The 14410-nt window shown below is 54.1% G+C and overlaps 1 protein-coding gene across 1 annotated transcript in view; it reads left to right on the top strand.

Annotated features, from left to right (window-relative positions):
- WDR27 (WD repeat domain 27) overlaps positions 1-14410 on the top strand; it is a 42208-nt gene that overhangs the window by 675 nt on the left and 27123 nt on the right. Inside the window, exons 2-13 of the mRNA XM_025049062.1 lie at positions 617-757; positions 1961-2074; positions 3083-3134; positions 4603-4673; positions 6219-6339; positions 7295-7415; positions 8844-8950; positions 9949-10016; positions 10278-10399; positions 10797-10879; positions 11493-11552; positions 14325-14403. Of these exons, the coding sequence (XP_024904830.1) occupies positions 617-757; positions 1961-2074; positions 3083-3134; positions 4603-4673; positions 6219-6339; positions 7295-7415; positions 8844-8950; positions 9949-10016; positions 10278-10399; positions 10797-10879; positions 11493-11552; positions 14325-14403 (1139 nt within the window). The remainder of the gene's footprint in view (positions 1-616; positions 758-1960; positions 2075-3082; positions 3135-4602; positions 4674-6218; positions 6340-7294; positions 7416-8843; positions 8951-9948; positions 10017-10277; positions 10400-10796; positions 10880-11492; positions 11553-14324; positions 14404-14410) is intronic.

The following is a 14410-nucleotide window of genomic DNA, read 5'->3' as shown; positions in this document are numbered from 1 at the left end:
CCTCTCTGCTGACCTTGGCCTCACGTATGAGTGCCCTGGGCAGCCTTGAAGGCAGGCGTTTCTGCCCGTTTGGTTCCTGGACACATGCCTGGTGCTATGGGAGATGTCTGGGTAGCCCAGGTGCTTGTATAATATGGCGGAGAAATCCACGTGACCAGCCCACCAAACCAGACCTTCAGGATGACAACCCGGAGACATCCTTGTGGTGGAGTGGCCTGGGAGGCTGAGGCTCGGATGGGCACACTGTCCCTTCTGCCCACCCGACACGAGCCAAAGCAGGTCACAGGACCCAGCCCAGAGCTGGGGGGACACAGGGAGGAGAAAGGACTGGGACGTACAGGCCACCCTGCCTGACTCACCCATGTGTGTGCAAGCAAGGCCTTCCCAAAGACCTGCCGTCCTCGAGCCCCTTCCCCGTGGACAGTTCCTGTGTCCCACTTCTCTCCAGAAGAGTCTTCACGCTCAGTGTTTCTGATGCTCTCAGAGGGCCGTGGTGCGTCCAAGCTCATTGTTGCTTCGCACCTCTTTGTGGCACAGAGGCTCCCGTTGTGTGTCCCTGTGGCAGTGTCACAGTTGTGCTAGTGTTGCCGAGTACCTCTGGTGACCACACTGACAGCTGGACCTCCTCCTAGGGTCGCCTCCTCGAGGGACCATCGTGGGCACCCTGCTGGGGAAGGTGCTGTATTTACGGCTCAGTCCGGACGACCGTGTTGCTGCCGTGTGCGCTGGAAATAAAGTGTTCCTGCTGGATGTGGAGGTGACGTTTAACCACGTGCGGCGCAGGGGCGCAGAGCTGGGGGGCCTTGCGGGTGCTCAGCTCCCACCTGCATCTTCTCGACAGCATTGTTAATTGGGTGAACTTTTGTAAACATGTCAGGGGAAATGACTGCAAACATATTTTTATCTTGCAATCGGAAAACCACAGGAATCAGATACTGCTCTTTTATGTATCATGAAACCTTTGCCTGAAATCTGGGTATCAGGGATGACTTTAAACAAACATGTTCAATTCAACACTTGTCCCTGACATTCTCTTGCTTTAGTGATCACTTTAAGACCCTCAGAACGTGGTCCTTCTGTTTATCCCTTTAACCACAATTTGCTTTCCATCGGGAATGGGACTTTTCTCACTGATTTCTTAATCAAGATTAGGTTAAGTAAATGTGTTGCCACTTCCACTTTCTGTGATTTTCAAATCTCATATTTGACTGCGAAATGGCATTTTGGAAAAAAAAATTGCACCAGGTGTCAGCAAGCAGGAGGCGCTGGCTTTCTGTTCCCTTGGATTCATGGTCTGCTTGAGACGTGCTTTGGAGACAGCGGATCCGAGACCTGGGTACAGTCAGCAAAGCTGTTTGCCTGCAAGGAATTTTCGTGCCATGTCCACGTTCAAAGATTTGGGATAAGGATGTTCGGCATGAACTCCTAACCGCTGATTACTTGGCGGTGCGCCCAGTGTGCGCGCGGCAGTCTGGGGCAGAGTGCACGTCTGTCTCTGAACACTTGCTGGCTCACACAAATTGTGGAACTGAGGAACATGTGGAAAGGTTGCTGTCATCAGTGACGTCCCAGACAGATAGTGGGAGGTGTCCTCCGATTATCTGGGGTCCTCGAGACTCGTCCCGTGCAGTTCCGGGGAAGGCCTGTGGACCCGTTGGTGTTTGAGCTGCACCATGTACAGTTTTGTGGGAAGCTGCCCGCCTCAGGCTTGTGGAAGGTCAGGCTCGCTGGTTTCTCCCTTCTAAAGTCACTGCTCCTGTGGCCCAGAAACGCTTGTGCTCCCCTGAGCTCGGCTGTCTGAATTTTAACTTCTAGGTTTAAGTATAGGTGGTGTCAAATTTGGAAGGGGGAATTACGTAAGGCAGAGTTTAACTGAAACTGTTTTTCGTGAGAAGTGTATAACTTCTTGATACTCATGACCAGAACACTCACTTACCGATCTCCCCTCACAAACCCCCAGACTCAGTCTACACTCGCTGAGCTCGAAGGGCACCAGGGCCCCGTGACTGCAGCCGAGTTTTGCCCTTGGCAAGCTCACGTCATCATCTCGGTGTCTGAGGACAGAAGCTTTAAGGTAAGGCGCCGGGCACGCGAGCGCCTGTGGTGAAACAGGTGCTTTAGGGGCACCGTGAACACGTGTGTGCCGCGCCTTTTGGTTTGTGGCCACTGGCGTGCGAGTCACTCTGTGCCCACTACGTTCTGCATGGTAGCTGCCGCCCTGACCTCCGCCTGAAGCTTGGCGGTGTCACCGGCGGTGGGGAGGCCCGTGTGGCGCTCGCGGTGGCCTCTTGTCCCGACAGGGCCGGGAGGCTCGGGTGGCCGGTGGACCGCTCCTCGAATGCCGGGCCTGGGCGGCCAGAGCCACCCCCAGCCACCCCTGTCTCCGCGCGTGGAGGGTCCAGCCAAAACCCGCTGGGGCTTGGGGGGACATACATGACAATGCCAGCCCAGGTCCCTCTGACGCCAGGCGAGCGGTGTTAGCACCACCATTTACGGCCAAAGCGAGGATGTCACCGTCACCGTCATGAGTGAAAGGGACGCCGAGGGCCAGCCCTGCGTCTGCAGGGGGCGGACGGCACGTGTCCGCCGTCTGGGAGTCCCGCCCGCGAGGCCCGCGAGACGTCGCTTCCTGTCGCGTGCGCCGGCGCCGCGTCCCCACTCCCACAGCCCACGGTGGCCGTGCCGAGCCTGGCCACATCGGCTCAGGACCTCTGAGGGCCGAAGGGGGTGACGCTTGAGAAGCGCTAGGGTGTCCCTGTCACACAGCGGTGGCGCGCCAGAGGGCGGTGCGGGCTTCTCGTGCGGCCAGGCCGGGACGCAGCGTGCACCGGTCTCCGAGATGCCGACGCGGAGCCGGGAAGGCCCGGCCCCAGCTGGTTATCCCGGGAAGTGACCGTCTCGCGTGCGACTCTGGCGTCTCGCGGGGTGTTTGCGCAGTTTTGTTATACCTGCTTTATTATGTTCTCTTTTAATCCACGTTTACGTAGATTAATTCGTAATCCGGTAAAGTAGTAGCTCACACCGTCGCAATGACGGCAGAGTTTTCCCTCTTCTAAGGACACGTGTGTCTGTCTGTCCAAAGGTTTGGGACCATCGTTTGGGATCGTTAATATACAGCTCGTCAGTGCTGGCAGGTAACTTAAAACTTCTACGTATTTTCTGTCAGGCTGCGAGTCACCAGGGTCTCCTGTGCATGTTATTCCGCAGGTGGGGCCGTGACTCTCCAGGGATCTGAGTGTCACTCATGAATAGCTGTTCCGCTCCCACCCACGCACTGAAAGGATTTGCTTAGCAGTTAATTCTCTCGAAGTTTTAACTTAAAACATAAGCATATGCTTGGAGTCCGAGGCTTTCCGTTTGTTAGACGGGACGTGCCCTCGCCCTCTGCTGTCGGAGCTAAGGCATTTGCAGGTGCGACTGCCTGTCGCCTGGGGGTGTGGCTGGGACACAGCAGCAGACCTCGACTCAGTTCAGCAGAAGCCGTCTGTACAGCTTTTGCATTCCTGGGTCATTTGTCCTCTCCTCAGATGGTCTCTTTGGTGCCAAGTGACACCCCCATTGGACCACGTATAGGGTTGAGAAGCTGAGCAGTGGCGTGCAGGTCCCCACAGAGCCTTTGGCATCAAGGGGCCAGTCAGCATGTGCAGGCAGCACTCCCCAAATCTGTCACCTGTGATCTCTCATGCAGAGTCCGTCCCCCTAGGACCTCATGTGACTGGTTTTCCAGAGTCCCTTGTGTACCTCTCCTGTGCATATCCTAGTTTATGTGGAGAAGAACAATAGAAAATCAGTATAAGATAGTTCCTTTGTTGCGATAAGTAACAAAATACACCTTGAAGAATATTCAGATACCCACAGCTTGGTACAGTTACTATTATATTTCCCAAAAGATTGAAAATTCTTCCTGAAATGAATTTATCCATGTGTAGAATATGATATTTTAACAACCTGAATACACTGACCAATCTCAGGGATAAAGCACATTTCTTGGAATTATGTTGAAATTGTTTTCCTGAAACTAATTATGTGGAATTATCAATTGACTGTCAGGAAGACAATCACAAACTCGATTTTGATGTCATTTATAGTTTTTAGGCCATGCAGTGTTTTTAATATCCATTTAGCATAATTCTTTTAGATTCTTGACAGTTTGGATTCAGAATAAGTTTTAAATGAAATGACATCATAGGCAACAAGAAGTCCTCTGTTTAGTTGCTGTTTTCATCACTGACTTCATCATTTCATCATTTCTGGCTCACTTAAGAGTCCTGTTGAAAGTTTAAATGCCTGTGGGGTATAGTGCTGTTCTCGCTGTGGTCATAGCGCTGCATGGAGTCCGTGAGTCGGGAGCGGCCTGAATGGATGCGGGGCAGACGTGTGACCCGTCAGGCCAGCTGGAGCCCATGCTGTCCCTGGGCTCGTGCGCAGGTGACCCCCACACTCACGCAGTTCTCCGCAGTGCTACTCACGGTTTCTACTTTCTGTGAAGAGGTTATTTTGGAATGGTTTAAACTTGACTGAAAGAAATGTAAGTAGAACCGATAGTCTTCAGTTCGAATGATGTCAGGGGCTTTTAAAGCTCAGTGTCTGTTCTGTCCCCAGCTTCCCCTCTCCTAAGTCTCTTCGTCGACGAAAGAAGTCAGCAGCTCGTGACCGGATGCGCCGCGGGCCAGGTAAGGGCACCGGGGTTTCCAGACGTCACGTGACTAAGCGGCCATCTGCAAGGAGGGCTTTGCTTCAGTGTCACTTTGCGTTCCCCGTGGCGCGAAGGCACCGGTGGCCGCGGCCGTGGAGACCCTCCCCCGGTGGCCCCGCAGCCCGGGGTCTGTCATTTGCCTGGGCCTCCCAGCAGGGGCGCCAGGTCACCTGTGCGTCTTGAAAGCGCCAGCCAAAAGCATCACCGTTCGTGTCGGCGGGATCTGCTTTGAACATTTTGAAGACACTTGATCTTTTTCGAAACTTAGATTTTTGGATGAACGATTTAGGTTTGCTTCACAAAGTATGGATAGTAGACTCTTGAAAAGTGGCCGTGGGCGTCGCTAGGGAAGGGCGCTGCGTCTGGAATAACCCGGTTCTGTCCTCCGCTGAGTCTCCTGCACTTTCACCCAGAACACCTCACTTCTGACACTCTGGTCCCCAAGCGCGAGGGGTTGTGCCCACGGGAACTCATTCTCTATGACACCAGCCGGGCGTCCCACCGTGTAACTCATGCCGAGCCAGCTGGTGGAGAAAGCGTCGGACCCCACAGTTAGGACTCAGTCCCGTGAGGCTGCCCCGCTTCAGATGCCAGTGGCAAGTCCTAGGTCCCCAGGTCACTTGCAGCGTCTGCTCGACTTGGCTACATATCGCAGGTCCCGCAGCCCCCTCCTCAGGGTCAGTTGATTTGCTGCAGTGGCTCAGAACTCCGGAGACGCTTACTCACGTTGATCAGGTCATGGTGCAGGCGACAGATAGCCAGGTGAAGACAGGCCTGGGGTGTGTCACCTGCTGGGACTTGGATGTGTCCCCAGCCCCAAAGCTCTCTGGACCCCATACTTGGGGATTTCATAGGGCTCCATTATATAAGCACAGCTGATGAACTCACCGTCCGTTTTGATTGAACGTCTCCGGCCCCTGTCCCCTCCCAGGAGGCCAGGCTGTGAGGTGAAAGTTCACCCTCTGATCACCATGTCCCTTCTCCGGCCCCATTGTTAGGATACATGAGGACTCTACACTAGTCACCTCATTAACATAACAAAAGACACCTTTGTAGTGCTTGTCGCCTGAGTCCCAAGGGTATTAGTTGCTCTTTGTCGGGAACAGGGACAGGGACCGAATGAATTTCTCATTACAAGTCACAGCATCACAGGTGCGTTTCATAAATTAAAATAATTTCTTCTGACAGTGTTGACTGTACTTACCTGTGTGTCATCACCCGTGATGCGTGAGGTGCATCCCTGGGGGGGCGAGAGCACCATCCCCTCGGGTGGCCTGTTCTGTAGGGACTGGACGACGCAGTGTCTGCATCCACAGTCAGCGCTCTTGGCCCATGTGCCCGTGGAGGTGCTCGAGATTGGGGTGTGTAAGGGGCAGGAAGGACCTGACCACAGGCATCGGGGCCCGGAGAAGGGTTGCTGGGCCTATGCGGGACTGGCCTCCGTCTGGTCTGCTCAAGTAGCTCCTGCTGCCTCTGCGCCTGGACCATGTGGCGACTGCGTCCGCATATGTTTGTTTTCCAGCTGTGGATCTTCAGTATGGTTGAAAGACACCATTATCGCCGCGTGACACATGTTGACCTGAGGAAAACGGGAGAGAGTTTCTTCACCAGGAGGGTTGGGTCGCACCTGTGCAGCCTGCTAGGTAGGACGCTGAAAGCCTCCCACTGCCCAGGCCCACAGGGCTCCCGGGGCAGCCTGTCGTGGCCCTGTCTTAGGTGTGGGGGAGTGTGGGGGTCCCTCCTGACTGGGAAGCCCTGGTTGTGACCTTAGACATCTGCCGGGCCCCAGGCAGGCCTTGTGAGGCGACAGGTGGGGGCGGGCGAGGGCGGGCCTGTGTGCAGGGGGCCTCGTGGGCAGCACCTGGCGGGGGCGTATCGTGGCCCTGGGGGTCTGGGCTCAGGCACGCCCTGCACATCATGGACTCGCCCCCGGGCGGCGCTGCCCGCTCCTATGGCTGGTCGCCTGCCGGCGCCCTTGGCCCAGAGCCTCCACTTGTCCGCAGTGTCTGCCACACTGTCTGGAGGAGCTTGCACTGCTGGGAAACTGTGGATTCTGCTTCCTGATCCAGCCAGTGACTCAGAGCGGCACGCAGCCCTGACTCTCATGCTGCAGCAGACGCGTCTGCTGACCTTCGACTTTATCATCATTGTTATTCTTTTAGTTTAGTTTGTTTCTTTTCTTTCTTTCTTTCTTTTTTTTTTTTTGCAGGTAGCTTTAAGCCATTTCTTTCAAAAGCAGATCAGAAATTGCCTTTATCTAATGTATCCATTTTTTCCTAATGCTTTATGTCTGGCTTTCATTATTTCTCAGGTAAGTCCCATTAGCTATGAAGTACCCTCAAGCCCGCTTTAGGGATGGGAGTCAAACCTGTCTCAGCCGTCCAGCCCCTCGTCCCCTCTTTGTGCTTCTGCACCTGAACCTCCCTCCCCCGCCCTACAGGCCCCTGGTCTCTGTTTGACCTCTAGCCTTGTTCTTTTTACGACGTGTGAACTTGAGTCAGACCTGAGTGATTGGAGCAACAAGCGCTTCGCACAGCACCCCGCGTTGCTGTTTGCCTGTGACCTCACTGATCAGATCATCGGCTCTTCTGTTCCCAGGGGAGAGCCAGCCTCCCTGGGCAAGTGAACTGGAGCAAGGGGCCGGCACCGAAGTGGCGCTGCCTGTCCTGAGCCTGGCTCCCTGTGACCTTTCGCTCGTCCTACACCCTGAGTGTGCATCGTAAGTGTGATGAACTCGGCTAACGCCACATGAGGAAGACCTCTTAAATTAGGTTTATTTTTATTAGAATGAGGAAAATAAAACTGAATAATTTTAGTCTGGTCGAGTAATAATAACTGTAAGTGTTCTTAAGATTACATATTTTAAATCTTAAAGTTGGTAAGTTTGGTCAATTGTTTTTGAATCTTTTAATAAAAGAAATGAGATTATTTTCATTCTGCTCAGCACAATCTAGGTGGATCCTGGCTTCCGTAGTAGGGCAAAGGGGACTGTAATCGTAACCATCCTCAGGCTTCTCCCATTTCTGCCATATGTGATACATTCAAAGTTGACCCCAGATGAGTTTTATCTGTCTGTGTTTGATTGAATATTGAAAACACTGGCAATGTGAGGGAGCCACTGTTAACCGTGCTTAAAGGGCACACGGGGATTGTATTTGCCTGTGTCCTGCAGAGCGCTGAGGCTCTAGAGATGGCTGAAGACTGTGGTCTCCTGGACGAGAGGCGAGCTTTGGGCAGGGAAAGCCGAGGGGCCAGTGTGATGGCCGGGCCAGCTGTGTGGCCGAGCTTCCGCATGGGTGCCTGCCTGGTCCGTGCCACGGCCTGGTCCACACCACGGTGGAGGCGGGGACGGGCGTGGTCGGTCGGCCGGTGCTGGCGCCTAGTGGAGGGTCTGAGGCCTGTGTCCCCACCTCTTAGAGCAGTGGCCACGACTGGAGGGTGCACAGGGCATCTCGGGATCTGACTCCTGTTTAAGACCAGCCACTTGGCCCACCGTGGTCTGGCATTGCAGGCGGGGACACCAAGAATGGGCCCAGGGAAGTCGGAACTGTCGGAAGCGGCGGGTGACGATGAGGCTGCTGTTTGGACCGGTGTCCTGCAGTGCAGGCGATGACAGGCGGGTCTGGGGAGCTCTGAGTCGCAGTCTGGCATTTCCGGAATGAGGCTCATTAATCGGTTGAGAGACTTTCACGTAGTTTGTGAATTAGAAGCAGCAGCCGCAGGCCGGTGTCTGCCTCGCGAGCTCTGCTGCTTCGAGGGCAGCCTCCTCCTGAGTGCGCTTCTCGCTGGCCGGCGCCATCTTTGGGGCAGTGGTCGCGATGGCACCGAGCCCCGCACAAGGACACCTGTGTGCGAGAGACGTGGCATCAACCTCTTGTGACCACAGAGGAAATGACCATGCTGCAGATCAGAGTGCAGTTGGGACCGGGTTGTGGGGAGTGGACGCCTAGGAAGCCCGTTTAGCTCCGGCCTGGTTGTGGCGATGACAGCCCGGGCGAGGGGAACCAGCGCCTGCGACAGCACGCGGGGCCGCTCCCGTGTCCCCGCGGTTACGCGCCGCTCGGGAAATCGCGTGGCGCTCCGCGGCGTCCGTGGGAGCGAAGATCATGGTAAGGTCGTACAGTGTCTTTGTCTTTTCCATTCTCAGGTGTCTGTCTCCCGAGAATGCCAGCTGCTTGTGGATCGGGAGCTCAGCGGGTTTGTTCGTGTTTAACTTGGCGAACTTCGAGTTCGAAGCCGTCCTCCAGTACAGGGGTAAGGTCCAGCCAGGGTCAGGGGGCCTCTGATGTAAGTTTCACATAACTTCAGGGCTTTTAACTGCTGCGGGGACTTTGAGTGTTAGGGCAGAAGGCCTGTCATTTGAATTTGAGGACGGTGCATCAGCCACTAGCGGTAGGTGGCCTGCCCTCCGCCGGTTCCTAGGTCACCAATGCGCGCCTGAGCCCCAGGGGCGTGTGTCTGGTTCTGCTCTGAGCTCTGGGTGGCCGTCCCAGTTCGCAGGCCTCCCTGAGGCTGCTCCCCATCCCGCAGCCGTCCTCTGCCATCTCTGTGGGCCGCCCCTGCCCCTCCAGGCACCAGAGTGTCCCAAGGCTCCTGGCGAGGGCCCCTCAGTTGTCAGTGTGTCCCACCGAAGGCTTGGCACTGGGCCTGCACAGCCTTGCCGGGGGTTGCGCTCACCTGCGTAAAGTGAGTGGACACGCTCTCCTTCTAGTCCTGGCCCTGTGCTCGTGCTGCCACCTGCCCGCACACCTCTTTCAGCCCTACTGCCGGGAGCCTCTCCGCCCTCCTCAGGAAGGGGCCCTGTCTCTGTCCCGCCCCCCGGGAAGGGGCCCTGTCTCTGTCCCGCCGCCCGGGAAGGGGCCCTCCTCCGTCCCCCGCAGTGAGAATGGCCCAGGCCCCTAGGTGCTTGTTCTCCGTGAAGCTCCCCTGGGAGAGGTGCCTGTTCTGGGGATGGCTCGGGAGTGTCAGGACAACTTCCCTGAACCCTCTGGACGGCTGCTGGCCTCGGGGTCTGAGCCCTGCTTCTCTCCTCCCTCAGCTGGCCGTCCCTGCTCGTCCTGTAAGACAGCTGAAATGCCGTTATGCCCGTCCGTGCTGTCCGTGTCCCAGGGTGGCATCTACCGAGCGGCACTGGCGTTGGGCCCTGTCCTGTCCCTGTGCCATCGCAGCCCCAGCGGTGCCGGCGTGTCGTGTGGTCGGGAACGTTCCCTCGCTCACCCCTTACTCGTCACTGTCTGCTTCTGTTTCCTAAGATTTTCGGAACCTCAGCATTCAAGTCACCGGGTCATGCGCCATGACGAACGAGGCCGGCAGCGATAAGGTCAGTCGGGAAGGCTCGGGCTGGCGGGCCCGGGGAGTGCGGGCCGGGTGTGCTCACGCCCTCCGTGTGCAGCGAGCGTTAGGCGGGAACATTCTCACGAATCCCTGTGCATGCGGCACCCACCCGGCCAGCAGCACGGCCATTCACGTGCTGCCTGATGCAGGCTCAATGCTGCGGGAGCCGAGCGTGCGGGAGGAATGAGGGGGCCGGTCACGGCTGCGTCCCCGTGACGTGGTCATTCTGTCGTGACGTGTCCTGCAGGCGTTCTGCGTACTCACCTCCCTGTTTGGGAATCAGATCGCCGTGCTGGAGGTCAGCGTCCCCGCGCTGCTGCGGTCATGGCAGCGCCCTGCGCCGGCGCGGCCTCTCTCGGTGCTGCCCAGGTGAGTGTTCCAGGCGGGGACCTGTGCGCCCATTTGCCAGCTGGTAGAGTCCAGCTTCTTCTTTGTCTTAATAAAGTGAAGTTTGGTTGAGTCCTGAGTACACTGACCGAGTTTGGAAGAACTTGCCGCTCGAGCCGTTGCCTCCATCTTGTTCAGAACTAAACGGCTCACAGTTTATTTGAGCACGAAACACTATTTCGCATAGTAGGTTACAGAACAGTGCATTTATTAAAAATACAAATTTACTTCTGAGAAGGATAAGTTTAAGCTCGATCGTCATCCTCTCTTCGAAACACGGTATGTTCGTATCCGGTGAAGAATCGCTCGCGACGGTCCTGAACGGGTGTTTTGTTGAAGTAGCTCCGTCACGTAGTACAGTCTTCTGTGTTTATTTTAGCTCCTGTGTCTTGTCGACTTCTCCGCTGTATTTCAGGATTATTGAGGAAAAAAGTACCAAGCCAGTTCGTCAAAAACAGTCTGGTTAGTATAACATACTCGGAAATAAAAAACACGCAGGCCGTCCGCTCCCTTAGCTGAGCCGCGGTCGGCCGTGCCGCGTGGCCGTGCGGGCCTCATCCGTCAGAGCGACTCCTGCCCGCCCGCCTCGCCCTCCGCGCTCCCCCACGTGTTGTTTAGCAGCGGGGACTGTGCTGCACGTTGCTTCCCCTGAGTCGGGTATAAGCCGTAGGAATTCAGTAATGTTTAGAAACACTGGCGGTGGTTTCTCTCGTGGCTGCTGCAGCGGTGCACAGGGTGGACACTTGTAACTACGTGTCACGGGAATAATTGTTCTTATTTCTCTTTGCTGAAGAACTTCAAGAACTTCAAGCAAATCCCGAGCGTGGTGTTATCGTACCCCACACACTCTGGGTGCATTTCTAAACACACGTCCGTTTCCTTCCTGGCCGCGATGCCATTGTGTCAAAACTAACAGCAATTGTTTGGTATCTTGTATTAACCAGGCCACAATCAATTATTCTCAAAAGTATTTTCTCATTGTTTTGTTTTAAGCAGCATCCAGATAAATGCACGTTGCTTGTTACAAAAAAACACTTAAAATTAACTTCCCTTGGCAATGACTTATTCTCTTCAGCGACCAACCCACAGTCCTCATCAGTCTTGTTAATCCTCTTGTTGACCTGGTTGAAAAACAGTAAGTGTGCTCGTCAGCCCGTGTCTCCTCCTCCCTGTCTTCCGCCTCTCAGCCGCTCCTGTCACACCGCGTCACAGCATGTCACATCCATCACATAGCACACATCACACGTGCCTGCCGCGTCACATGACCTGTGAGATGGCCATGTCGTATGCATCATGCATGCCGCCCTTTACTCAGGAAATCAGGGAGCTTTCTCAGGTGCCGGGCTCGATCTAGAGCTAGGGATAGGATTTTAAGCAAAATGGAGAGACCCCTGCCCCCCGCCCCCGGAGCTGACACTCTAGTCGGGGAGCACGCACAGATGACGTGTCCCCAAAGACTGGTGGTTGCAGTGATGACAGCTCTATGGGGCCTTCTCTCTGAGGACTTATCAGAGGTCACAACACAGGGAGACCTGATGGGGTTCGAGGAAGACAGAGCTTCGGGAGGGCTGGGCCGATGTGGGGGTCACAGGGGAGGGAGCCCTGGGGGGGCAGGTGGGGCAGCTCAGAAGCCCCCCCCTCCCCGTTTGCTTCGGTCCTTGCCCCTGTTGTCATCACCCTGTCTTCTTCAGGAGGTGGAGAAGTGGGTTTATGTGGCGTTCGCTGTCCTTTCCGGGGCGGGCGGCGGTCTGAGTACCGGTCAGCGTACTGAGTGTGACGCGGATGTCAGGCCAGCTCCTCACAGAGCTTTCAATTCCTGTGCCGTCCTCGTGGTGAGGAAGGGTCGACAGTGTCTGCTAGGCATGATGTGGTCTTGTACTTTGCATGGCAATAGTCTGTTTTTTGTGCTCTTTTAAAAACATTTCATTTATTTCTCTACTTGTGTGTATTTTTAATTGTAAAATGTATATAACACAATTTACCATTTTAACCATTTTTAAGTGTGCAGTTCATTGGCTTTCAGTACCTTCATATTGTTGGACAACGTAAGTCTTTTTGAATCATTTTCTTAATACCCCAAATGACTTCATGTTATGTGTACGTTTCTATTAAAGTTTTTTGGAAAAATTAGTAACTAACAGGTACTCATTAAAGTTGTTAACAGTCGGAAAAATGCTATATTGTCCAGATGATATTCCAAAATTCTAAATGTGTTTGCCTCAAAGGCACAGCTTGCAGAACGAGCTCCGTGTGAGTCGCCTGTGTGCGGGAGCGTGTCCTGCGGGGGTGACTGTCCGATAAGCTGGACACGTTCCCACCAGAGACCGAGGGTGTCCCGGCTGAGGGACACACGACTTTCCTCCTCTTCACGGAATCCGTTCCTTTTGTTAGCTGCTGTTCTTACGTGTTTTATTTAGATTGCCCCTTAAAAGTGGAATTTCATCTTTTACTAATATGGACCATCCATTTCAGAGGAGTGTGCGATGTATTATGCTTCGCAACTAAATATGCTGCTTAGATTTTAGAGCCGAATGTGAGAGCGATTATCACAAACAGGTTATCACAGAGGTCATGGCTTCTCTGTACCCAGAGAGTGGTGAAATTTTAAAGTGTTAACTATTTATGACTGTTTAGAAGATATTCATATGGAAAATTAACGAGGGGACTGATTTATGCGAGTGCTTCCAGCTGACATGTGCGCCCTTCTCCCGACGAAGCATGACAGGAAAAACGAAAGAGGTGTGAAGGGCCCTCAGGTGTCAGTGCTTAAGCGTTAATTAAAATAACGTGCAGTTACGCACTTTCGGACTTGACTTCAAGGCGTTCTCGTGGCCGGGTACGCTGACGTGCCTCTAACTTGACTGCCTTATCCTGACATTATTTTTCTGTTGGCTTTTGAAAGTTTTTCTCAGGGAAGGCCTTTTCTGTTTACCTGATGCCGAGGTACAGTTTTATCTCCAGTTCTCCTACTCTTTGGAACTTTGGGGTCCCAGGTCCCAGCTGAGGTGCCTGCCCCACGCTGGGCCCGGCTTTCTGTGTGAAATAAATATTCTTTTAATGTTTTCATTAGGTTCGCTTGGCTTTTCTTGGGAATATGGTTCAGGTTATCAGTTTTGAAATTGTATCAGAACTGAATGTTTTTAGAGAACTATTTTTAGAATTATTCAATATTATGCAATTACCCATTTTTCTAAAATTAAGGTGTTTTACAGATTGAATACCAAATATTAAATGTAAATAAATTATTCTGGCAGAATTTTATTTTGTCCGAAAGCATTTTTGAGGTTCGTAAATCCATGTGACGTCAGGTTTCGTCAGCAGTGCTGTGAAAAATGTATGTTAAAGATAGGGCAAGACGTTCCCTTGCCGACGAGACGCTCTCACGCAGCCGTGTCTCAGTGGCTCGTCGTACTTATTATTCTATTATGTGATAAAAGCGTGAGAGAGAAATTTGGATTGGTTGAGAATAACTATGCTCGTTAGCAGGGAAGGGTGTTCGTCACTGCTTTGCGAAGTGCACCGCTCCTCGCCGGCTGGTGTTCAGGCCAGTTTGAGTGTTGCACGGACAGGACGTCCCGTGGACCGGGTTCTGTGTGTGGCCGTTTGTGACGGCGGCGGGCAAGGCCGCGGTGTCGGTCCCCGGGAACGTGGGACGCGCAGCAGTGAGCAGTGCAGTGCCGTGTCGTTTCCGGCGTGGGAGAAGCATTTTTTGCTGTTTTCTTGTGCTTTGGCCTCGATTTTACTTTCTTTGCTGGTATTGGTGGGTTTGGTGTCAGGTGAGAAACCCCTTGAATTTACAGGTCGCGAACCCGTTCGGTCCGGACCTTTCTGTCTCTAAGGGGCTGAGTTCTTGTCGTGACCGCAAACGGCCGCGCTAACGGACCCTCTCGAACTCGTTTCTGTGCAGCGGCCCGGGGCGCCGTGCAGGACCAGCCGCTGGTGTTCCACAGCCGCGTCAGGTCGTCCGGGTACACGGCGGCGCCGCAGTGAGTA

Source organism: Pteropus alecto, unplaced genomic scaffold, assembly GCF_000325575.1.
Source record: "Pteropus alecto unplaced genomic scaffold, ASM32557v1 scaffold195, whole genome shotgun sequence".
Lineage (NCBI taxonomy): Eukaryota > Metazoa > Chordata > Mammalia > Chiroptera > Pteropodidae > Pteropus > Pteropus alecto.
The sequence above is the reverse complement of the archived record's forward strand: the minus strand, read 5'-3'. Positions and strand labels throughout refer to the sequence as shown.